Source organism: Harpia harpyja (assembly GCF_026419915.1).
Source record: "Harpia harpyja isolate bHarHar1 chromosome 5 unlocalized genomic scaffold, bHarHar1 primary haplotype SUPER_5_unloc_1, whole genome shotgun sequence".
NCBI classification, from domain to species: Eukaryota; Metazoa; Chordata; class Aves; order Accipitriformes; family Accipitridae; genus Harpia; species Harpia harpyja.
In genome coordinates, this window is record NW_026293153.1 from 157320 (window position 1) to 182228 (window position 24909).

The 24909-nt window shown below is 49.8% G+C and overlaps 2 protein-coding genes across 2 annotated transcripts in view; one reads left to right on the forward strand and one right to left on the reverse strand.

Moving 5' to 3' along the window:
• Window positions 1–369, reverse strand: part of LOC128137950 (uncharacterized) — a 31875-nt gene extending 31506 nt beyond the window's left edge. The window contains exon 1 of the mRNA XM_052779212.1: window positions 215–369. The gene's annotated coding sequence lies outside the window, so the exon portion shown is untranslated. The remainder of the gene's footprint in view (window positions 1–214) is intronic.
• A 10668-nt stretch (window positions 370–11037) lies between these two features.
• LOC128137945 (uncharacterized) lies at window positions 11038–21288 on the forward strand. The gene is given in 8 exon segments (XM_052779208.1): window positions 11038–11095; window positions 12039–12070; window positions 14059–14165; window positions 16543–16600; window positions 20293–20365; window positions 20766–20910; window positions 21082–21232; window positions 21235–21288. Coding segments are annotated over 8 exon segments (678 nt in total).
• Window positions 21289–24909: the final 3621 nt, after the last annotated feature.

The window sequence follows — 24909 nt, forward strand, 5'->3', positions numbered from 1 at the left end:
ATCATCTTTTAGGAAGGCTCATGAGGTCGGAGAAGTAAAGGACAAGTCCAGCCAGGATTATCTATGGACCTCTTTTTTCACTGTTGCTCAGTACGGATACGCAGCATTGCGGAATCCTTCGGGACTGATTTCTCCCACCAAACCCACACTGCAGACTTAGTCTTAAAAAGATATCCTCTCAAGGATAAACAAAGTGAACTCGTATCTGTCAGACCTGAAAGATGTTTTCACCAATGCCTCAGGACTGTCCACCGGTGGTAGTTCATCCGCTAAGATTTCTTCAGGAGGTCTAGGGTCACTGACGATGGTTGGCTTTGGCCTTTCCTTGAGGTTGCCGCTCAGCCCAACGATAATGGTGTTCCGCAAGCAGTTTTGTCATTTAGACCCTGCAAAACCAGACAGTCAGCAAAATACATTCATAGGCCTACTGTCCAGCCTCTCAGCAGTCTGCAAAACAAAGATGCTCTGTGATCTTTTGACCTTTGCATCACCACCAGTTTGGGATTAAGCCTGAAAACCCGAAATAAAGCTCCAAGTGGAAATAAGCACTAACTTTCAGGTCATTCCAAGTCCAAGACCACAATGCTTCCCATAAAGAGATTTGGTTACAGAACAGGGAGTTTTCACATCTCAGTAAAAACCATCCTCTCCACATTAACTTAGAGCTTAGCATGTATTGATGGGGCTGTATTTTAAGACAAAGAACTAACCAAACAACAAAGTACCAAATCAATACAATATTAATCGTTGAGTTTTTTAGTGCTTAAATTACAGATTTGAGATACCACTGAAGGACTAGTATCAAAAAACCATACTTCTTTCCTGTTGAAATTTCAACTTTTCCCAGCAGACATTCAAATGCCAAAATATTTCTATGGATGATCTTTTTACATTTATTTACAAGTGTCACCAGGTGCCTCTTGCATGTCCTTCAGAGAACCCACCCTCATCTGTAAGTCTAACTCCACTGACAAAGTACAATTGGCATCCTTCAGTCAGATCTCCTCCCCACCTTTGAAGAACAGAATACGTGCCTTACTTAAATTCGATGAACTGTCTCTGTTTCACAGATTCCAAAATTTCCGGATGGCTTCTGAATAAATTAGGCACTTCCGAAAATCCCAGTGATCCTACCACACTGAACACCTGTGTCACATTCTAACTTTCAAGTATTACAGAGCATGCACGGGTGAGGGTCGTGCTCTCAGCCCAGCCCCTGACAAAGCAGCCGCTCTCGCTCACTCCTCACCCACCCCCCGCCCCCCGTGGGAGGGGGAGAAAATATAAAGGCAGGCTCGTGGGTCGAGACAAGGACAGGGAGGGATCACTCCCCACTTATGGTCACGGGCAAAAGACAGGCTCAACTTGGGGAAGGAACAAAATCAATTTAATCTGCTACCAGTCAAACCAAACCAAGGCTATTGGGAAGTAAACCCCAACCCGAGAGCAGCTTCCCCCCCGCCCTCCCGCCTCAGCCCCACTCCCGGTTCTCTCTCCCCAGGGGAGCAGGGGACGGGGGCTGGGGTCGGTTCCTCACCCCTGGTCTCTGCCGCTCCTTCCTCCTCAGGGGGAGGAGGACTCCGCGCTCGGCCCCTGCTCCGCCGTGGGGTCCGTCCCTCCCGCGGGAGGCAGCCCTTCACCCACTGCTCCAGCGTGGGTCCTTCCCGCGGGAGGCAGCCCTTCACCCACTGCTCCAGCGTGGGTCCTTCCCGCGGGAGGCAGCCCTTCACCCACTGCTCCAGCGTGGGTCCTTCCCGCGGGAGGCAGCCCTTCACCCACTGCTCCAGCGCGGGTCCCTTCCACAGACAGGGCGCAGTCCTTCAGTCACAGACTGCCTCAGCCACGGAGGCGCGGCCATCTTGGGCGCCCTCCGCTCCCCCGCTCCCCTCCATGGGCTGGGGGGGACAGCCTGCCGCCTCACCGCGTCCTCCCCCGCTCCTCCTCCTTCCCTGACCTCGGTACCCGCAGAGGGGTTCCTCTCACAGCCCACTCCCCCGACTCACTGGGCGTTCCCCTTCTGAAAGCTGTTCTCCCACAGGCGCTACCGCCGTCGCGGAGGGGCTCGGCCTGGGCCAGCGGCGGGTCCGGCTCCCAGCCGGGGGAGCTTCGAGCAGCTTCTCCCAGGAGCCGGCCCTGCGGACCCTCCCCCGCAACACACAAACCCCGCCACACAAACCCGAAACAGTGAGTTAGCAGACCCAAGAAGAGCAGCCAAGGACTGAAATGGGGGTATTTCAGTCAAGAGGCTTCTCTCAACAGAGGTGCGGCAAGCATTAATCTCACTGGATTCCAAAGTAGTAACGGCGTACGTGAGAAAAGGTGTACTTGAGAAGCGAGGTACTTAAGGAGTGATTTCCTTAAGAAGACCCCAGAGGTCTTGTGAAATAAGATATCCTTTGTATATACAAGGCGTGCCTTGCTAACGACTGGGCCCCTGAAGGAGAACGAAAAGACCGATAATGATAAGAAGGGAACATCCTACCCCAGGAGGCGCAGAAAAGTTGAAAAATTGCTAACAGGCATGAAGTCAGCCAAAATCTTCGACAACTGGAGGAAAGGTAAAGGCGGCAGGGGGAGATCAGACCACCGACTCAATCCCACACCAAAAGACTTACTCACCCCCCCACCCCCCCCCTTGAGCATGCGCTGTAGAACAAAAGAACACTGTACCTTTAATTCGAAGCGGGGAAACTTCAACCCAATAGAAACTGTGCGAGATAAGCGACTCCCAGTAATAGTTTGGGGGAAGAACTTTGGAAATCGAATATGTATAACTGAACTTGATAGCATATGTCCATACGTTTCATGTGGTTTCTTCAAACTTTTATGGTTTTAATATTTTGTGCCTTCTATGAAAACTGGTTTGCTGCTAGATGACTGTATAAGGGAGATTTGGTAAATGATCATACATTAACATTATGGTTGAAACACTAGACAAAGGGTAACTGGGGAGATAATGACAAAAGTGTAGTCAAGTGATTAACTAGTAATTATTCATAAGTTTTGCAGTTCTTTGCTCTTATGACTAGATGTTCCTGTACACTAGATGAGAACAATGCTGAAACTGAGCACATGTGATTGAAACTGCCTTAAGCTTCAAGATCAAAGAACAAGGACAAGAATAAAGACTTCAAGGACAGCCAGCAAGAACTTCAATGGGTCAGTGGTCGCAAAAGCAGCCCTTCGACTCAAATGGATCCTTTGAGTCGTAAAGTTGTAAATATAAAAGTACTGGTTGTAAATGTGAAACAGTCCCGTGGATTCTCACTAAGTTACAAAATCCCTGGATCATGGTATGAGGAACAGGGTATTTTCTTTTGCAGGATTATTTAACTTTTCTTCTTTTATTTTTAGCATGTGCTGTTTCTTTCTGTTTGTGGCTGCAGATGATAGCAGTTAGCACTGAAATATGGACATTTTATTCCCTTTTTACAGGCTGTTGAAAGGTACAAGGTTACAAGAATTACTGCTGCCTCTATAGCAATTAATGTAGAGTCTCCCACTGAATTTCTAAGCAGATTAAAAGATGCTGCTAGGAAATATACTAGTATGGATCCTGAGTCTGAAGAAGGAAAAGCTCAGTTGGCTCCTTTATTTATAGGACAATCCTCTGATGATCTCAGAAGGAAATTACAAAAAATTACAAGGAGCAGATTCTCGAGATTGGGGAAAATTATTAGAAGTTGCTTGGGTGGCATATGGCAATAGAGATGAATTACAGAGTGAAATGAATGCAAGGTTAGTAGCTGCTCTGGAAGTAGGAGCTGGTATGGGACGAGGCAGAGGAGTTATTCCTCGAGGAAGGGGATGTGGTTGAAGAACGGGACGAGGGAGAAGAACTGGATTGGGGTCACCAGTGGGATTCAAGCAGTCCCTGGGACTGAATCAGTGTGCATACTGTAAACAAGAAGGACACTGGAAAGAGGAATGTCCCCTGAGACCTACGAGGTCACAAGTGATCCCAATTTTGACTGCACAGTCTCAGCAAGTTCCCCCTTTCTTGGGAAAGTTGAGTGAAAGTATCTGACGGGGACCAGAGGGGAGTCTCCCAGCAGAACGTCTGGTTACAGCTAACCTGGGAGAACAGAAAATTGAATTTTTAGTTGACACTGGAGCCACCTTTTCAGTTTTAAACACCTTAAAGGGGGAATTAAGTTCTGAAGAAATTAGTGGTGTTGTTGCTTGGAATTAGAGGGTAGGGAAGGCAAGCAGGTGGGATCCCTGTCTAGGGAAGGGGCCATTGACAAGGCGATTGGGAAAAAGACACGAGCCCTCAGCCTCTGGAGGGGACTTCCGTCAGGCGTGAAGGAAAAATACCCCTTCAAGGAAGATGTTACGTGTCACCCGGGCAAGTGGACCACCACGGAGAAAGGTATCCAGTACCTGAGGGAATTAGCCGTGCTGGAGGTGATTTATAATGATCCGGATAACAAGCAGTCACCCACAGATCCAGATGCAGTGCAATGCACACAACCCATGTGGCGGAAGTTTCTACGACGTGCACCAGCGTCATATGCCAACTCATTGGCAGTGATGTCCCGGAAAGAAGGCGAGGGACAAACAGTGGATGAAGTGGCTGGTTAACTCTGGCAATACCAAGGAAGTCTCTCTTCCTCCCGAGGGGCCCGGGTCTCGGCTGTAGAGGAACTGTCCCGGGAGTTCCAGCAATTCAAAGAGGCTATGTCCTTCTCCCCGCCTGTATGGGCCCGCGTCGCAGCTATGAGGAGTAAGCGTTCCTCTGCTCGCGAGAGAGGAGATAGAAGGTACATGCCATGGTGTACCCTGTGGTTTTACCTGCGTGACCATGAAGAGGACATGAGGAAGTGGGATGGAAAACCTACCTCGACCCTAGATGCCCAGGTACGCGAGCTGCGAGGAAAAGCAATCAGAAAAGAGGATTCCTCCTGGAAAAATGCCGCTCCAGTTTCCAGCGGGCAGCTCCCCAGGCAGAGTAGAAGGGCTGAGCTCATTTCTGATCCAGGCATTTCCTGAGAGGCAGGAGGAGTCCAGATGCTCCCGAGCAGCACCAAAGTGGTGCAAGCGCTTGTCTGAGCCGGGTTCCCCAGGCAGGGCTGCCGTCAGAAGCCGGTGAGCACTGACTGCCTCCTGGTTCAACAAAGAGGAACTCCTCATTTTAATGGAAAGGATGTACTTTACAGGGCAAAGGGAAATGCTGACTGTCCTGCCCCCCACGTTCTGTGTTTAGGTTTTTATTTAGTTCCTTAGGAGCCTCTTCTTTTACACCAAAATCCGTTTTTGTGTTTGGCACAAGAGAACGAACAGGGACATTGTTTTTCTTACAAACGTCGCTGTTAGGCTTTCGTGGGAGAAAAAGTGCCTTCTGTTTTGATCATCGCTCGGCTAGGTCACTGACCATCGGAGCTTGTCCGTTGTGTGTGTCTGAGAAGTAAAAGGTGGCTGCCAGACAGGCTCCCGACAGCTATCTATGAGGGTGTTTCCTCCCCCAAACCCCAGAAGAGCCTAACGCTGCTGCTGTTGCATTTCTGTGGCCCTCCAGGTATCCCACTGTGTGCGTAGGGGAGGGATGAAAAAATCTCTGGGAATCTTTGCGTGAAGGGTGCCTAGACCAAGAAAAGGCAAACCTGCTGACATCATCACAATTTGGGAGAGAAAGGGCTGAGCTACCAGGGCCACTGCCAGCATACTGTCATTAGGCACCAGAGTTAACGTTGACTCGAGAGGCCTGGGCAGAGCCCAGACCCCCCTGAAAGCAGCTGCAAGACCTGCCACGAGGTACAGGCCAACTCCTCTGATGCTTCGGGCTCACGCTGGAACCCAAAGCGCTCCAAGCCCCAAAATGCAGCTGCCTCTGCAGCGCAGCAGCAGCAGCAGCAGCAGCCAGTGCAGAGCAGCGTGGGGAGCTGGAGCAGAGGGAGGGGGCGCCCGGGCCGGGCTCGGCTCATCTCGGCTCGGCTCGGCTCCCTTCGGCTGGGCTCGGCTCGGCTCCGTTCGGCTCCGCTCGTTTCGGTTCGGCTCGTCTCGTTTGGGCTCGGCTCCCCTCGGCTCATGTCGTTTCGGCTGCGCTCGCCTCCCCTCGGCTCGGTTCGGCTCATCTCGTTTGGGCTCGGCTGGGCTCGGCTCCGCTCCGGCCGCAGCCGCGGCCCGGCCCCGCCTGAGGCAAGGGCGGGCGGCGGGCGCGGCGGGGCCGGTGGCCGTGGCGGGGGCTCCTCCCCGTGCGTGGAGCGGTGGGCTGCCCGGCGGTCGCCAGCGCCGGGGCTGCCCGGGGGCCTCGCAGGCCGGCAGCGGGGCTGAGGCGGCGGCGGCGGCGGTGGCGGCATCTCCCCTCGCGGCAGGCCGGGGCGCCGGGTCCCGGCCTTCCCCCCGCAGGCCCGGCCAGCCCCGGCCCCTCCCTGCCGCCCCCGGGGCTGCGGGGGCAGCAGGGGACTGCCTGCCGCTGGTGGCTGTCCGGCGGAGGCCGGCGGGCACCGCGGAGACGTGCGGCTGTGGAGAGAAAGGAGTTTCTGCCGGCTGTCCCCGCAGGGAGCCGCAGCCGCCGGGGGTGTCCCTCACAGCCCGGCGTCGGTGGCGGGCTGCGACACAGTCCTGCCCGGGCGTTCTTGGCAGCCCCCGGGGCAAGAGGCCTGTCAGGCTTCAGGGAGGTCGGCAGCGGCATTTCCAGAGCAGTCCCGTCCCGTTGGCTCTCCTGCTTCCTTCCCCGGGCTGGCGTGACTGCACAGGTGACAGTTTGGTGACTGCAGGTAGCAGTGAGTTCATAGGAGACCCTGAATTCAGACGGTGGGGGCTGCTCTTTTCCTGCCTTCTTTCACCGAGCGTGAAAGCGGTCCCTTCCAAGTGGCTGCTGCCCTTGGACAGGCTGAGCATCGGCCTGAGAGAGTAACGGGAGCTGTAAGAAATGCTCCTGTTTCACTGCTGTGGGTGGATTTCGTGCTTCCGTGGGAAAAGAGGCTGGCTTTACTGACGGTATTTTGAAATTTTGTTTAAAGCGTTCAACTGAGAAGCTCTAGAGCCTTTGTAGTGGTTTAAGCCCAGCCGGCAGCTAAGCCCCGCACGGCCGCTCGCTCACTGCCCTGCAGTGGGAGGAGGGAGAGAATCGGAAGGGTGAATCAACTCGCAGGTTGGGATAAAGGCGGTTTAATCAGTCAAGCAAAAGCTGTGCACGCGAGCAAAGCAAAATCAGGAATTCAGTCACTGCTTCTCGTTGTCTGGCAGGTGTTTTATTTGCAGGAAAGCAGGGCTCCATCACGCCTAACAGTTACTTGGGCATGTCCTCCCTTCCTTCTTCTTCCCCCAGTTATATTGCTGAGCGTGACATCCTATGGTCTGGAATATCCCTTGGGTCAGTTGGGGTCAGCTGTCCCAGCCTTGTGCCCCCCCAGGTTCTTGTGCACCCCCAGCCGACTCCCTGGTGGGGCGGTGTGAGGAGCAGAAAAGGCCTTGACGCTGTGTAAGCACTGCTTTCAGCACAAATCCAAGACGTAGCCCCGTGCAAGCTACTGTGGGGAAAATTAACTCTCCCAGTCAAAACCAGCACAGCCGTGGCGCTCTGTACTCAAAGTATGTACTTATTTCTTGGGCTGTCTGCTGTCAGCAATGTGCCTTTCGCTGGCCTGGCAATCTGGCTCTCAAGTGTGGATGTGGAAAGTGTCTTTGGAAACTCTCCCTGGCAGTGGTTGTTTGTTGTGCTCTTGGGATTTTTTCTCTCTCAAGGTTCCCCTTGCGCTGCCACTCCTCTTTCAGATGTGTTTGTGACAAACCTGTCCTGTTGTTTTGAAACAAGAGCGTGGCTCTGCTGCAGGCAGAGGGGCTGAGCAGGACTTTTAGGTTAACTGCTTGTCGTGGTTTAACCCCAGCCAGCAACTAAGCAGCACGCAGCCGCTCACTCACTCCCCCCCCACCCAGTGGGATGGGGGAGAAAATCGGGAAAAGAAATAAAACTCCTGGGTTGCGATAAGAACGGTTTAATAGAACAGAAAGGAAGAAACTAATAATGATAATGATAACACTAATAAAATGACAACAGCAATAATAAAAGGATTGGAATGTACAAATGATGCGCAGTGCAATTGCTCACCACCCTGCCGATCGACACCCAGCCAGTCCCCAAGCAGCGATTCCCCGCCCCCACTCCCCAGTTCCTCTACTAGATGGGACGTCCCATGGTATGGAATACCCCATTGGCCAGTTTGGGTCAGGTGCCCTGGCTGTGTCCTGTGCCAACTTCTTGTGCCTCTCCAGCTTTCTCGCTGGCTGGGCATGAGAAGCTGAAAAATCCTTGACTTGAGTCTAAACACTACTGAGTAACAACTGAAAACATCAGTGTTATCAACATTCTTCACATACTGAACTCAAACCATAGCACCTAGCAGCTGCTAGGAAGACAGTTCACTCTATCCCAGCTGAAACTAGGACACTGCTGTTCTCAGTTTCTAGAAGGCACTGTAGTGGCAAGCCTGAGAAACGAGAGTGAAGGGAGAGTGGTTTAGTCTGTGGTACTGCTGGCATGCAAGGCAGAGAAAGGAAAACGGCCTTTGGGTGTGCAGGGGACAGTGAATAGGAGGGTTGTGGGAGGTACCAGTTGTGTGGTAAGCCTCAAATGGGAAGTTTGAGTTAGCAGCCAGCAAAGTAACTAAAGCACAGGGTGCTGAGCAGTCTGGTCAGCTGGGGAAGATGTAAAACAAGTGAAGAGGATGGTCCTTTAGAAGTGAAACAGAGACTTTCCCTAAGGGTATTGCCCTGGAGGAGTCTGCTTGTGTCTGCTAGTCAGGCAGACAGAGATGATGGGCAAGTGCTTTTGTGAGTGGGCAAAACCTTGACCAGCTCACTGGAGGAGCTCTGGAGCTTTTAGTTTGAGAGGGGACTTGGAATCCCAGAGGCTGCGATCTGTAAGAATTCCAGAAGTTTGAGCTGCTCTGAAAAAGGAGCTGGGGCTGCTTAGGTTTAAGGGTTGTATTTTTAAGCAGGTGCTTATAGATTGGGTCCTGCTGAAGGAGTGTTCTGTAGGGCTCAAACTTGGTCTGAAACTTTATGAGTTGTTGCTGTCTTAGCCTCTGATAAAAAATTAATAATGATAGTATTCGTAAGTATTAATAAAAACCCCCAAAGCAGTGGCTCAGCATAATCTGGCTCCCTGTGTACATCGTTCAAGGCTGTGATCGTCATCAGACTGCAGTTCAAGGTTGATGCCCTCAGAGGCTTTTGGAAAGTGTTCTAAACTGTTGAGGTTAAGTTTCTTTTCAGGTGGTGGCACCCATGCAGAAACTAGGACTGAGATCTTTTTGAGCCAGGAAGTATCCCTGCGTCAGAGAAACAGAACAGCGTCGTGGCATCCCGAAACCCCTGTTTTCATGCCAGTGAGGTTGCAGCAGGGCTAAAATGCCACAGGCAACGACTCAAGCCTCTGCCTAGAGAGTGGTTTTAGCAGTGTGAGTGAATTTGCTTTTGCAATGAGATGTGCACAGGCACTGCCAAGGCCTGGGTTTACTCTGGAAGTGACTGTTGTTAGCTGCAGAAGAATTGAAGAGGCTGTGCTAGGAACACCACGCCAATTAGGCTGTCTCCAGACCTGAAGCTGCATTAAATCTCGTGCCACACTAGTCTCCTTTTTCCTTTGGAGAAGTAGGCTGAGTCTTTGAAATTCTGCCGCATGAGTTTATTTTGGGATGAATTGAAACGCAGTTGTTTCTTTAGCTTTGCTTATTAGCATTCTGCTGGAATAGTGTCAAATCCAGGAGGATTAACCTTCCTCCTTGTTTTGTTCTCTGTGTTGACTTTGGAGAGGAAGGTGTGTTGTCTGTCTTGTGGTGTCATGTGGTGTTCAGAAGATGCTTGAAATGTTGCTGTTGTCTGTGACCAAGCTCTTTCCCTCAGTGTAATCCCTTTGGTCCGCACTGCCAGTAGTGTGCATACATTTCTGAACAGCCTGCAGGTGTTTGATCTCCTGATGGTAGAGAGAGCACTGCATTTGTCTGAGTTTGGCAGCCTGTCATCGCCCCTTGCTTTCTTCCATTCTTTCCACCCTCTTCTCCTCATCGCTGCTTCAGCGTCCCTTCCTGAATCGTACTTTTGTGTCCCTGCTGATTCATGAAGACTTCATGACCACAGCGTAAGTCTTGGGTGGGTGATATCTGTCCTTCTGCTGTGGCACGCTGTGTAATTCCTTTCATTAACTTGTTCCATGTTAAGCAAGGAGAGGGCCTTTCTGAAGAGGAAGGAAAGTTCTCATCTCTGACCGAGTTCTGGCTGGGGCCCCTGAATGTGGAGGATATGAGAATGGCTGCCTGCCAGACCATATACCAGAGAATACTTGCATGCCATAATTCCTTACACTCCACCATATTTCCTTATTTCCAAGTGACATTTGTGCGACATTTGTTTACTTCTTCATGGGTACAGCTTTTCTTTGAGACGTTCTCTCTCCCTGTGCATTTTATTGTTGGCCGATACCTAGCAGCAAACAACTTTTGAGAAGCTGACTTACAAAAGGTGTAGTTACTAGTTGGGAACACAGTTTGATGCAGGCAGTACACAGCTCCCAGCATCACAGGGCCTAGCTCCAATGCCGTGAAGGCCCGTTCCTCTGCAGGTTTGCACTGTGGAGGGGATTAAGAGACACGTCCTGCCGGTTCTTTCTTTTAGTCCCTTGAGCAGAATGGCATTGCAATAGACTGGAAGAGAGAGGTGCTGGTTTGAGGGCACCTTGTCAAAAACCCCAATCCTAAAGGTTAGTGAGGATCGACTGAAAAGATCTGATCTCTCATCCTTTGTATCCTCAGACGCACAAAATACAAAAGGGCAGAAAATTGCAAAGGAACAGTCCTTGTGGAAGAATGGATGTTTTTTAAGAACAATAAACTGGGAAATCATTTGCCTGCTAAGTATTTTCTCTGTGCAATGGGAATGATGTTTTGTTGTTGTTTAAACTCTTACAAGGAATGTAGCTCTGTTGCTTTTTGGTTGGGGTGGGACTAACTCTCTCTGTTTGTTTCACAGCGCTCCGGATCTCGACACCACTGAAAGAGCTGTCAAGGAGTTAGAGGTAGGAGATGAAGCAGGTCCATGGGACGTTGCACTATGTATCTAGAACTCAGCTCTTTTCAGCAAGACGTATCTTGTGGTAAGTCACTATGGGTATGTTTGGATAATGTCTGGAAACTTCTACGATCTATGTCTTGCTTTTCCCTTTCCCTTCCTCCACTGTGTCTTTGAATTAGAGGGAGCAAAACTGCGTGCAGTATGGCTGTACCATGGATTTGAAAGAGAGCATAGCAATGTGTTCTCTTTTGTCCTGTATTGCTTTTTGAAAATGTCTAGAATTTCTCTTTGCCTTTTCACCCACTGCTGACTCTTCAGCTAGTATTTTTATGAAGCAATGCCCAGTGGCTCCCAACCTTCATTCTTGAATGTCAGTAGCTAGGCTGGAGCCAGTACATACGTATGGAACACCTGTTTTTCTTCCTTGTGCTTGACTACATTTGTTGACATTGAACTTCACACTCTTTGTTTCTATTTTCCTAAAGAAAGAACGCATTTGTTTTTCTAAATAATGATAGTAATAATGGTACTAATGTCTTTTGTATAATTAGCAACTGTTGTCACCTCCCTAGTGTCTCATTTTGCAGGTTTTCTATGAATTCCCTGAACAGCCTCAGGCCCCAGCTGAGAGCTCTGTGGGACTCTGCATTGAACCTGCTCTGTTGTGAAAACTGAGTGTTTTTTCTTACTGTTTCCCGTTCTGATTATTGGTCCCTGGGAGAAGCTGCTGCTGGTCTTTCTTGTGAGCGCTTAGTAGATATTCTGGTCTCCTTTATCAAATGGACAAGTAGTCCAAAGCAATTGTCCCCATCCCCCTGGCATGTGTTATTCACAGCCAGGAATTCTGAAAGAGCTGTATTTGCAGTTCTTCAGTTTCAATATATCATATGCAAGTCCAGCATTGTTTCTAAGTCATTTATCTTGTTCTCAGGAAGTGAGGTACAATGCAAAACTGTACTTTAAAGTTGGTTAAAGAAAGTCCAGTCACCAAATATTCACCAGATTTTATAATACCTCTGTTACAGGTAAAGAAGTAAACAAGGGCAGTGATGAGCTTGTAAGTTGCGTGTGTGGTTTTGTTTTGTGTGTTGTTTTTTTTTTTTAAAAAGTGATATTCCAAGTAGTCTGGAGAAGCAGAATATATATCTAGGCAATGCTATAGTTGTCCTGTTTCTGGGTGTCAGGCAGGCAGTGTAAGGTGGGAGTGAATTCTCACCTAGAACCATCCAAGTTGAGGGAAACCTTCCTGTCAATTCCAGTGGACTTTGAATGAAGTCCTGCCTGAGGACGCGAGAGCCGTGCTGGCTTCAGTTAAATGTGTTTTTGGCAAGTCTGAGCTGAGGTGTCAAATGGTTTCTTCACTGTGAGAGTCTGTATGAGGTCAATATTGCTGAATAATTAAGTAGTTTCCTAAGTGCTGTACGTGTCGAAAACAACAAAGTTAAGCTTCTTTGGAAAGTTGTTGTTTAGTGAGATCTCAGGGTGGGTTTGTTTTCAATACAGGTAAGTGTCTGAAGACGGAGTGAATTAGTGAAGGTGTCCTGCCCAAATTCCCCCAGAGAAAATCCCGCTCTCTCTGCTAGCATTACGTTCCAGCTAATTACGTTCCTAGGCCCTCCTCTAAAACTGGAGCAAATAGGATGTCCTGGGAAGCAGTAGTTCCTGTTTAAAACTGTTGAGCATAATTCTCTGGATGGCCTCTCAGTGCTTACCTTCTGTTTGAATAAGGCAGCTAATCTTTTATTCCTGAGTCATTTTTTGTTTTTTTTGTTGTATAAGCCTGGACAATGTTGCGAAATACGGATGTATATTAAGCCTGCCTTTTGTTCTAGAATAGAAAAGTGTATTGGCTTTGTGTGGCAAGGTTTTGGTAGCAGCCGGGGGGGAGTTACAGGGGTGGCTTCTGTGAGAAGCTGCTGGAAGCTTCCCCTATGTCCGACAGAGCCAATACCAGCCGGCTCTAAGATGGACCCGCCGCCGGCCAAGGCCGAGCCAATCAGCGACAGTGGTAGCACCTCTGTGATAACATATTTAAGAAGGAAAAAAAAGTTGCTGGGACATACAGAAATGGCAGCCGGAGAGAGGAGTGAGAACGTGTAAGAGAAACAACCCTGCAGACACCAAGGTCAGTGCAGAAGGAGGGGGAGGAGATGCTCCAGGCGCCGGAGCAGAGATTCCCCTGCAGCCCGTGGTGAAGACCATGGTGAGGCAGGCTGTCCCCCTGCAGCCCATGGAGGTCCATGGTGGAGCAGATATCCACCTGCAGCCTATGGAGGACCCCACGCCGGAGCAGGTGGGTGCCTGAAGGAGGCTGTGACCCCATGGGAACCCCGTGCTGGAGCAGGCTCCTGGCAGGACCTGTGGATCTGTGGAGAGAGGAGCCCATGGAGCAGGTTTTCTGGCAGGACTTGTGACCCTGTGGGGGACCCATGCTGGAGCAGTGTGCTCCTGAAGGACTGCATGCTGTGGAAGGGACCCATGCTGGAGCAGTTCGTGAAGAACTGCGGCCTGTGGGAAGGACCCACATTGGAGAAGTTCGTGGAGGACTGTCTCCCGTGGGAGGGACCCCATGCTGGAGCAGGGGAAGAGTGTGATGAGTCCTGCCCCTGAAGAGGATGAAGCGGCAGAAATAACGTGTGATGAACTGACCGTAAATCCCATTCCAAAGTCCCCCTGCGCCGCTGGGGGGGGTAGGTAGAGAATCCGGGAGTGAAGTTGTGCCCGGGAAGAAGGGAGGGGTGCAGGGAAGGTGTTTTGAGATTTGGTTTTATTTCTCATTACCCCACTCTGGTTGATTGGTAATAAATTGAGTTAATTTTTCCAAGCTGAGTCTGTTTTGCCCGTGACAGTAATTGGTGAGTGATCTCTCCTGTCCTTATCTCGACCCACGAGCCCTTTTGTTATATTTTGTCTCCCCTGTCCAGCTGAGGGGCGGGGGGGAGTGATAGAATGGCTTTGGTGGGCAGCTGGCATTCAGCCAGGGTCAACCTGCCAGAAAAAGTCAAAATCAAATTTTATCAATACCACGTTTGCAATGTTTTGAAGGTCAAGAGAAGAAAAGAAGTGTCAGGAAGTGCTGCAGTGGAAGAAATGGTGAAGAGGAGAAGAGTGGAAGTCGGAGCGGAGGCCTCATGCCCACAGTCGGGTATGGGCAGGTCAGTTGACTACAAAATCGCCTTCCAGGGCACATATCAATGTTTTTGATGTCTCTTGCGCCTTCCTCGTATTTCATTCCTGTGTAACCCTTTGGCCCATTTGTCTTCTTCCTTCTCTTCCATAGGTGACAGAATCTAAGCAGCATTGCCCACGTTTGGAGAAAAGTTCTCCTGTGCTTTCAGGTTCCCATGCCGTTAACTAGAGCTCTTCCCGTCTAACTCCTTTGTGTTAACGTTACCTGCAGAATCACAGCGGGATGAGAACTGGGCAGCTCGACAAAGCGGTGCACTGGCTTGCACAGCTGAGGCAGGGATGACAAGGGAGGAACTGGGAACAGTTTTCTAGCTGCCTCCCAGCCTGTTCCTCTGAGTCGGCTGATGACTGCTGCCTCTCGGCTTGAGGCAGAGATCTCTGTCTGTGGCTTTCACAGAACCATTGAGGTTTTCGGGACCTTTGATATCATCGAGTCCAACGCCTCCTGCTCAAGCAGGGTCACCCAGAGCAGGTTGCCCAGGACGTGTCCCCTCAGGTTTTGAGTGGGCTCCAAGGGTGGAGACGCCACAACTTCTGTGGGCAACCGATTGCAGTGGTCACCCACAGTTGCAGTCAGAAAGTTTTTTCTTGTGTTCAGCTTTACTTTCATGTTTTGCAGTTTGTGCCCTTTGCCTCTTGTCCTGCCAGAAGGCGCTGCTGAGGAGAGCCCGGCTCCCTCTTCTTCATTCCTTCCCATCAGGTGTACATTGGTAAGAGCCCCCTGAGCCTTCTCCAGGCTGAAGAGTCCCAGCCTCTCCGCATATGAAGAGTGCTCCAGTCCCTTCATCATCTTTGTGGCCCCTTGCTGGGCTCACCCCAGTGAGTCCCAGTCTCGTCCTGGGGAGCCCAGTGTGGACAGAGCACACAGACTGGCCTCAGCAGCCCTGAGCAGAGGGGAAGGATCACCTCCCTCCCTCGAGCTGCTGGCAAAACTCTTCCTAACGCAGCTCAGGGTGTTGTTGGCCGCCTTCAGTGCGAGGGTGCAATGCTGGCTTGTGGTAGCTAACTTCAAGCTTAGTTCTTGATTACCTTTCAGAGGCAGGCCCATTGTTAGTTATAGTCTGGCAGGCTTCTTTCTTTCATGGAGTGTAGCTTTTAAAAACAGAAGATTTGTGTCTGTACTTAACATTCACAAGTATGTGGCAGAGAGTCCCAGATCCAGCGTTGTGGTCGGAAGTGTTTATGCTCACCTTTCCCCTTCCATGGCGACGTACAGACCATGTCAAATCATCTCCCTTGTTGCCTTCTATTCTACCCAATTCCCAAATGTATTTCATGCAGAGGTTATAATGGGAGAAGTCTGAAGCCAGTTCTTTTCCTGCTCATACAGATGTAGTCCTTTCATTCCCCACCCCACCCCCTCCATCAGTTTCTAGTCACAATAAAACTGCTGGACATGAGTGAAGAATGAGACCAGGATCCAGAATGCTTTCTAATCTCTTTTAGCCAAGGCGTGAGTTGTAGATTCATAAAATACAAGGCCAGAAAGGGCTATTTCATGGTCCAGTCTGGCAGTTCTCTCTTAGTCCTGTGTCTTGCCCCAGCAGTTATGCTATTCCAGAAAAGATTAAAACAGTTAATAATTCTACAGTGTATTCTTGATTTCAAGATTAAACCGGTCAGGCATCAACTTCAAGCCTTCTGTCATTTTTTTCTGGTTACTCTGTTAGACTGAAGAGCTGAGCATTCAGTCTGAGCATTCCCCCACCCTGGGAAGGAGTTTGCCTGCTGTAGTCAGACCACTTCTTGATCTTTTTTTTCTTTTTGGGAAGCTCTTTTGCTCGTAAGTCCTCCTGGGGCATTTGGATTTGGGTTTTCTTGGAGTGCTATTGAGTGTTGAGCTATCGGAATCTCCAGGTGATGCTGATCAGCTCCAAGAGCACTATTTTGTGTGTGAAGCCAGGACCGGTTTTCCCCACGTGCATCACTTTGTACTTCTCTGCCATTTTATTGCTCCACGACCGAGTCTTGTAAGATCTTTCTATGGTTCTTTGCTACCTGCCCTTCTCTTTGTGTTAGTAATCTTGTAGGATTTGCAAGCTTTCTCACCTCGCTGCTCATCCCCCTTTCCCTGTCACGTCACGCTGTTTTTCTCTTTAACTGCTTGTTGGGCTTACTAGAAAAGCAGAAAGCCTAATACTGGAGTGAGTGCCGATTTTCATTTTTTAAATGAGACTTTGAAACATGAGTACAAATACAGATTAAGGGTATCTATCTTGTTGGCTTAGAGGGAGGTGCTAAACCCCTGCTTTCTAATGAAATACTTGAGCAGCCATTTACAAGATTGCTTCCTTTTTGTGACTTTTGGTAAACTCAGTTCTTACCTGTTTGACTTATTTTTCGAACTGGAGCCGAGCGTGTTTGCCATATGAGTAAAGCAAAGCATGGATTTGAAACGGTAAGCTACAGAATATTCAGAAAGAGGCAATAGCATCTGTTTAGTCCTAGATTCTTAAAGTGGCAAGCATAAAAATGCCTTCAGGTAACTTTTTTTCCCTTTTCACCTGCATCACCTGCATGGAGGCATTTGTGATTCCTGCTCACCAAACTTAGCCACGGGATGAGTTTGACCGGGAGCCAACACAGGCTTTTCTGACTGTGAAGCTACAAACTCTAGGGGTGAGCTTAGCCTCTCGGAGCTGAACCTGAAGGTTGCCCTGCCTTGTCTTCAAGAGACTCCAGTCGTCTTTTACCTCACCTGCTCCTTTGTGCAGAACTCCATGAAGGGCCAAGAGTGGGTGCTGACACCTTGACACTGGCTTCAGCGCGAGTACTTGCCACTCCTCACCAGTGTCCTTTCTCTGTGCAGATGGCTTTGCAGGCATCTCCCTCTTCTTGAAACGGTGTCATGCCTTTTCTTGCTGTGTCATCAGAAGGCAGATTTACGACAGGATTGTTCCAGAGGGATTGGCAGTTGCTTTCTAAACCCACTGTTCTCCAGAGACCTTGTCAGGAGGGCGAGATTCTTTCTCTTTTAGCCCACAAGCTAAAAGGCTGCTGTGACAGAGCTGCTGTTAGGCACACCCTTTAGGTAGGAGGGTCTTCCCTCCCCCCCCTGTTCTCCTCCTCCTGGCTGTTGCCCATCCTCCCAGTGCATTTCATCCATTTTCTGGATCCTGATAGCCGTTCTGCATTTAGTTCAAACCCCTGCCATGCTATTGCCTTCCTGGCCGCCTTCCCTCTCCAGCTCTTTGGAGAGAGTCTTTTCCGAGGAGGCAAACTTATTCCTCTTGGGGTTGTCCAGAAAGGAAGTTGCCTGGTGATATAAAAGGAACAGCTGCTTCTCCCACCATTCCTTGGGAGGTGAACAGTTGCATCAGATGCCCAGATTTCTGTGTGTTTCTGCATGATGACGTGCTGCCCCCATTTCAGAAACCTTTTGGACCTCTCCACAACTGGCTGAGCCTTTACGCAAATATCGTCTGTGGGCTTGCTGCCTGCTGGCCAGGGCATACTGCCTGCTTGCTGCTGTAGGACTGGTTTCAGAGGGCCAATCTAAGCATAATTGCTCTGCAGGGATCCCCTGCATATACAGTGGCCTGCAATTTCAGGTGCTGCTAGTTGCATGGTTACCTTCAACCTGCACAGGTAAACTCCTGTATTGAAACAGCCCTCACCTTGTTTTAAGCCCAAAACTTTCTTTCAGAAGAGGGGTTTTTGGCAGGTTTCTTGGATTTTCAAGATAGGAAGGAGACTGCCTGGTAACTCCTCAGGAGCCTCCAGTACAGAAGAACTTCTCTAAAACAAGCAGGCTGATTTGTCTCTAAAACCTGTATCCGTTTTTATTCCCCTCAGCTCACCTTTGCAGGATTAGTGACAGGTCTCTCTACACATGCCCTTTCTGGCTTCTTTCCTCAGGTGCTCCAAACACTCTGTTGGTGGGATAAGGTCATCCTCTGAAAGATGCTTTTTTTTATTCCCCGCTTTGCTATAATCGCTGTCCCCAGAATGCCTCCGCTCCTTGTACAGTGGCTGAATTTCCCAAACATTAGGGTCCTCAGAAGCTGGAGCTCCAGGTTAGCATGTTGGACCCTGAGAAATGATGTGGTAGGTGACAGACATCACCGTAACCTCCTATTGTGTTAACTGATGTGGGAGGACATGTCCTGAGCTCTTTCCAGGTAAACTGGAACTAGGATGAGTGAATCATCAGCTTGGTAAATAGCAGTTCAGGTGAGAAGAACCTTCTCCAGAAAAGATGCTTGTGCCACCATGACTCGTGCCTGCAATTTGCACTAGTCAGGGCACTGTTACGCTGGGAGGGAGCTCCAGACACAAACTGGTGTCTTTATGAATACCAGACCAGATGTCAGGAGCACCGCATGGAATCCTGAGCAGATGACCTCTCCCTCGTGTGCTTTTTTAGGAGATCAGAGCCAGGTGCTTCTGTGACATGCCTTCCATTTGGTTTGCTTTCCATTTGTTTTCTTCTGGTATTCAGGATGAGAAGAAAGATCAGGTTTAGGAAAAAACATCTCAGTAGTGCCTGTACTTTCTCAGGATTCTTCTGGTCATTCCTGCAGGGCTCTTGTTCAGTTTATGAGCAGTGTATGACTTTGGATCCAAATCCAGCTGGTGTTTTAGAGTGCATCTCGAAAAGGGAAGGGTCTCGTTAAAACATGAAGGAAATCTGTCTGCTTAGTACACGTAGGTCTGACTTTACAGCATCGGCAGTCGATTCAGAAGGAGGAGCATGGAAGTGCCGCAGTCGCATGGCTGTTGAATAGATTGCATTTTCAGCTCTCATCCAAATGCTTTCCAGGCCTGCGATTTTGACAGGAGGCTGTCTGGTCAGGATGATTGGAGTTGAGCCTGTGCATCTTTCTGCTTAGCAGGAGCACCAGTAGAAGTCCAAGGAAGAAAGAACGGGGAGACGCTCAGCCTGTCACTGCAGATAATTTTCCTACCTTAGTTAATGCTCTGAGACTAAACTGCAAAGATCTCTGGCCATCTGAAGTTTGGAATTTCACGTGAACCTGAGCTTAGTGCAAGAGAAGCACCATCAGGGAGGGATCTATTCTTCTCTTCTCTTATCTCTGTGACAAAGTTGTTTTACTTTCTCCTGAAGAAGCTTACATGGTGGTTTTGTTGTTTGTGGTCCTTTGTATTGCTGATAGCCTTGCGAATGGGTATTCCTGGCTCACCTCTTGCTTCTGGCACTTTTCACTTTTGTCCTGCCCTTTTACTCTGCTTCCTGAGTGTGTCTTAGCAGGGCTGATGTCTAGGGGCCTGTATTGTCCAGCGGCTGTTATTCCCCACAGCACCTCTGTCGATGTTTTTTAAAATCTCTGTCTGTGCCGTAGCTGCTGTTCCTCTTTCACTATCTATCATCTGCTATATTAAAGTCTAGTCATAGAATCATAGAATCATTTAGGTTGGAAAAGACCTTCAAGATCATCGAGTCCAACCATCATCCATGCCCACTAAACCATGTTATGGAGTACCCCATCTACACACTTTTTTAATACCTCCAGGGCTGGTGACACCACCACTTCACTGGGCAGCCTGTTCCAATGTGTGACAACCCTCTCCGTAAAGAAATTTTTCCTAATATCTAACCTAAATCTCCCTTGCCGCAACTTGAGGCCATTTCCTCTCGTCCTATCTCCAGCCACCTGACGGAAGAGACCAGCACCCACCTCACTACAACCCCCCTTCAGGTAGTCGTAGAGAGCGATAAGGTCTCCCCTCAGCCTCCTCTTTTCTAGACTGAACAACCCCAGATCCTTCAGCCGCTCCTCATAAGACTTGTGCTCAAGGCCCCTCACCAACTTGGTTGCCCTTCTCTGGACACGCTCAAGCAGCTCAATGTCTTTCCTGTAGTGAGGGGCCCAAAACTGAACACAGTATTCAAGGTGCGGCCTCATGAATTCCAGCTTTCTGTTAGGCCTGGGAATGTCCTGAGGAGGGAGGGGTAGAAAGATATTGGTGAAGAAAGTCCTCATAGTAGCAGGAAAGAAAATAAAGTCACAGAACAAGAGAGTAGACCTTGCCTTTTAGTTCTTCAAGCAAGCAAGCGAAGAAACAAAGATCTCCTGTAGAACAGAATTTTACATGGTGTGAAAGTTCTTGGGTTCCTTTTCCTTTCAGAATTCCTCCAAAGAAGATGAGCGTGAGTTTAGTCCAGCATCCCTTACTGTGGGCTGTAACCAAGTGAGTTTGTGTAAGTAAGGAATTCCTGGCTTGTTTCATTCGACTTGGTCGTACAAAATCAAAAGCTGCAAGGATGGCATTGGTATTAGTTTTCCTTTAAAAGTGGTGTTTGGTATTTTCCGGCACGTGAGACTAGGAATTAGAACCACCGAAGAGCAGTAGGTCAGCAATGATTTTGGCTGTAAGCAATTCCCACCCATAGAGCCAGGCTCTGTAGCTCTTTCAGAGCTGGGCTGTGAGATGGGAGCCTACCTCCAAACCAGTCTGCACCGTGATTGCTTTGAAAGCTCCCAGGCGTGAGGTCAGTCAGAGCCTGGACCCACCTCTCGGTTTCAGGGTCTGCCGTTGGGTCTGCAGGGAGTGTGGAGAGAGCGAGCTTGTGTTTTTGTTCTTGCTGCTGTTTCTTACAGGGGCACCTGTGGGATCTAACCTCGAACAAAGAACAGGAACCGGTCAGGCTGAGGGTGCGGTGCAGCTACTGCAGCAGCTGGACCAAATGGTGAACAAAGGAAACGTGGAGTCAGAAGGAAGAGGTCTCTCCAGGTTCTGGAGAAGGTACGACTACTGCAGCTACGAGCAGGTGCAGTCCTGGCTCTGTCCGAGCCTGTGCCTGATTCTGGCAGTTCAGGTGATTCTCTTGAAGAATGGGTACCTCTTTTCTGTGGTTAAACCAAAGTCTGCCAAGGCAAAGGAGCATTCAGGGGTGTCCTTTTGTCTTGTGGTAAGGTGCAACATTCCCGGGAAATGGTCCTCTTCTGAGCTGTCTTTGGGGAAAAAACTCCTCAGGGGAGGGTTGCTGACCTCAGTCACAGCCCTCATAGGCTGTGGCTTTTATCAGCTGAGGAGTGCCATCTCCAGCCCAGTTTCTAAAGGACTTTTACACACTCCCCCTTCTCGCGAGGCCTTCCTGGGAGGGACCTTCAGTCCCCTTAAGGCAAGTATGGCCTTTATTTGGCCGCTCAGCAACTGTGGCCTTTGTAACTTTGGTGTCCCAAAGACACCATTTCAAACCGAAATGAAAGGAGCCCCGCCAACAGTTGCTGGGCATTGCTGACTAAAGGAGCGCTCTGAAGCTGTCGAAGCTGTGTGCCGCAAGAGTGGTCTGTTCACTGCACAGCACGTGTTGAACGTCGGCAGGAACTGTTTGATAGGTGGGTTAGTTCTGGAAGGAATAAAACGCCTTGTTAATCATAATGTATGCCAGTCCCCTTAACTATTGAGACTAGACCGTTATGGCACAGGTTGTTCTTTATGTTTCCTCTACTTTTTCGGTCTTCCTCTGTATTATTTTGTGCTGGGGTTGTGTCTTTCTGGTGGACAGAAATTACCTTGTTGTTACAATTCTCAGAGAAGTATTTTAGGTACAACGTGGGGGGGTTTGTTGTTGTTGTTTCCCCGGCATAATCTTCTCGCCACTACAGCATCTCTTTGTTGGAAAGAACTGACCTGGAAGTACTAATGGTTGTGGAAAGGTAAACTTGTAGCATGAATGTCAGGTTGTATTGTTTCTTTTGTAATTCAGCTTTATGCATTGCTTGTCTCCGCTATTAAATGCTTTACAACGAAATTCGACTTTGTGTACGTTTTCAAATCAACGTACTGAAGATGTTGGGTTCGAATGTCTTTTTCTTCACAACCTAGAGGTTTTGGAAAAAGAGCAACAAGCTTTAAGGTGTTGATCCTTGAGTGTTATAAATCGGGAATTTTATATTTGAAAATCATTGTATGAGACTCTAGTACAACAAGCATCAGCTTGGAACTGTGTGTTATTTTAATCAGTCTTACCCTGGCAGAAAACACTCCTTCCCTCCAAGAAGAAGAAGTAGAGGTTTCTAGTATTGGATGGACTGCTGCCCTATGCTTCACAGCATTAAAAAGGTCAAAATTGGTGAAAATGTTTTGGATTAGATTTTACCACTCTGCTACAAGTTGTGTCATTATTTATGCCTTTGATACGTAGTGGGATGAGGCTGGGAGTTAAGATTTCAGATGTGCCTAGGGCATGCTCAGGCAGCTTTTTGCCATCACGCTAGCGCATTTGCAATAAACCGTCATTCTTCAGCCCTCTCCTGAGCTGAGGCACCGTCAGCACGTACATGCACAATGCTGATCTAACGCATAACACTGTGTTACTGGTGGTTACTGCAGCAGTAGCGACGTGTGGCCGTCTGACAGGGTAATGTGTCTGGCAGAATGAGGCGATGCTCTAAATGAGTCAGATAATGCAACATGGGGTCTGTTTGGCTTGTTGCCACCGTGGTGCACGGATTATCCACCCTATACGCCTCTGTATTCATTCCCGGACTCCCGTCAGCAGTGAAAGAATGCTTTCCCTCCAAGAAGAAATGGGGTTGAGAAACTGGTTCCATTTATGCCGTTCTCCTTAGGCCTGTCCCACAAACCGTGGTACAGGCTGAGTGCACCAGGGTTCGGTCCCTTCTGCTGGGGGGCTGTACAATGAGACGGACAGCGGTGAGGACCAGGGAATGGATAGAGAGTTGACCAGACGGAGAACAAGCCATAAATAAGGGAAGCTATCCGTGAGTTGGTCTTCTTTAGCACTGGTTCTGTCAGGAGGAGGATGTCCGTCCCACTTCCCTGATCTTAGATGCAGCTGCATAAGAAAGGGCCTTTACCCTGCAAGAGCTGGGCTGGCTGAGGCTACAACCTACACACAAAGACATTTTGATGTCTCAATCCGGAAAATGCCATTACAGACTTATGGGCAAGATGTGCATCCATTTTGGAAAAATCATTTTAGATGATAAAGAACATGGGTTAATGAAATCTAAACAAAAATGGTTTTTATTTTAACTGGGATGATAGGCATTCTTTTAACTTTGAGAAAGCACCTTGTTCTTTAAAGCAGTGGCCGCTTTCTTAAAGGAAAGGGAAAGGTACTTAAAAAAGAACAAGCAGAAACAAGCAAGCTCTTCCCTCTCTTCCTCTTGGCATCCCATAAAGGCTGGAAAAAGCCCCACACTTGCTTCTGTTGTCCTAAAAGCGGATTCGGTACATGGTGTGCAAGAGAGCAATCTCACACAGGCGGGAGAGATACTGTTTTGTTCTGCGCAGGGTGCTCCGTGGACTTTGCACAAATCAAGCACGCCAAATTCATCAGCTGTGTCCCTTTTATACAGTAACAGTTGCATCTAATTTATCAAACTACTCCTACCTAATACATATTCAAACTATCTGATGCATGCGCGTAGCAGGACGTAACCCTGACGCATCAGATGCCTTCTCCGCACGTGCGTGGGTCTCGGCTGGTCTTCGGTGGTCCTTTGAGGAGGTATCCCCTCCTCGCTTTGACCGCTCAGTCGCTCTGTATCGGGTCAGTGGTTCATTTTCCTGCCAAGAGGGACGCACCATCCATGAGGAAGGACAGAAAGGATCAGCATTGGTGCTCCAGGTGAGGCATCATTAAACAGGAAGACTGGAAAAGATCAGGCTGATCTTGGCTAACTGACTAAATTTAGAACAGGACTTTCTAATCTACCACAGGGTTTTCTGCATCTGACATCACTTCCAGCGGTACCTGGGCTCGTGGCACCGGTGCCGTGTTGTCGGCACTGGTGACTGCGGACCTTGATGCTCCTAGCTGCTGAAGTCAGCGTGATCAGGCCGGAGAGCTCGTGGGTGAGGGAAGTCGGAACTGGAAAAGGCTTCTCCGTTTTTCCTCCTCCCGCCGGGCGTTTTTGTGCTACTTACCCACTCCCTCCCCAAAAGGGGGAATCTCCTCTGCCCCGGTGCTGCTTGTCCTGCTGCTGGCTTTGCTTTTTTTGCGATTTACTTTCTTGGAGATGATAAGTTTGTATCAAAATACTGTATAGACACCAGGTGCTCCTGGGATCGATAGTTGCTGTTACCGCTTGTTGGCAATTACAGTTGCACTAGCTCGAGAGAGAGAGAGCTAGCGAGCTAGATACACAGCCCCCACGCCCCCCCCTGCACACACACACACGGACACTTGCTTTTTGAACCCCGGGCCCACTTGCTAGCGGGGACCTGGCGGCAACCTGTGGCAGAGCGGAGCGGTTCAGGGGAGGAAGCCCCCATGGCCGTGTGTCCGTCCGTTTCTTCTGCCTGGGGAAGGAAGGGGCGGCCGAGGGGGATGCGATGCCGTCCCCCAGCGCCTGGAGGGGGGGCGACACCCCCGCCCCGCCGCTGTCAGTCAGTCCGTCCCCCCCCCGCTGTGAGGGCAGCGCTGTCAGTCCGTCCCGGGTCCCGGGGCGGACCAAAGGGGGTCCTCCCGTGCCCCCGCCGCAGGGGGGGTCGCCGCCAGGACAGAGCCGGCCCCGGCCCCGGCCCCGGCCCCGGCCCCGGCCCCGGCCCCAGCGCAGCCCCGGGGCTCTCCCGAGGCCCTTCCCGGGCCCCAGCGCAGCCTGCCGGGACAAGGGGGACCCGAGGACGGACGGAGTGGCGGGTGGCTCCCGGCGGAGAGAGCTTCCTCCAGAGGAGAACCCTCGTCTCCGGGAGCTTCCTTGGAGCAGCCTGGGGCCGCTGCCCGGCTGTCACTGCAACCGGCAGTCGGTCGCCGAGGCGAGCTGCCCC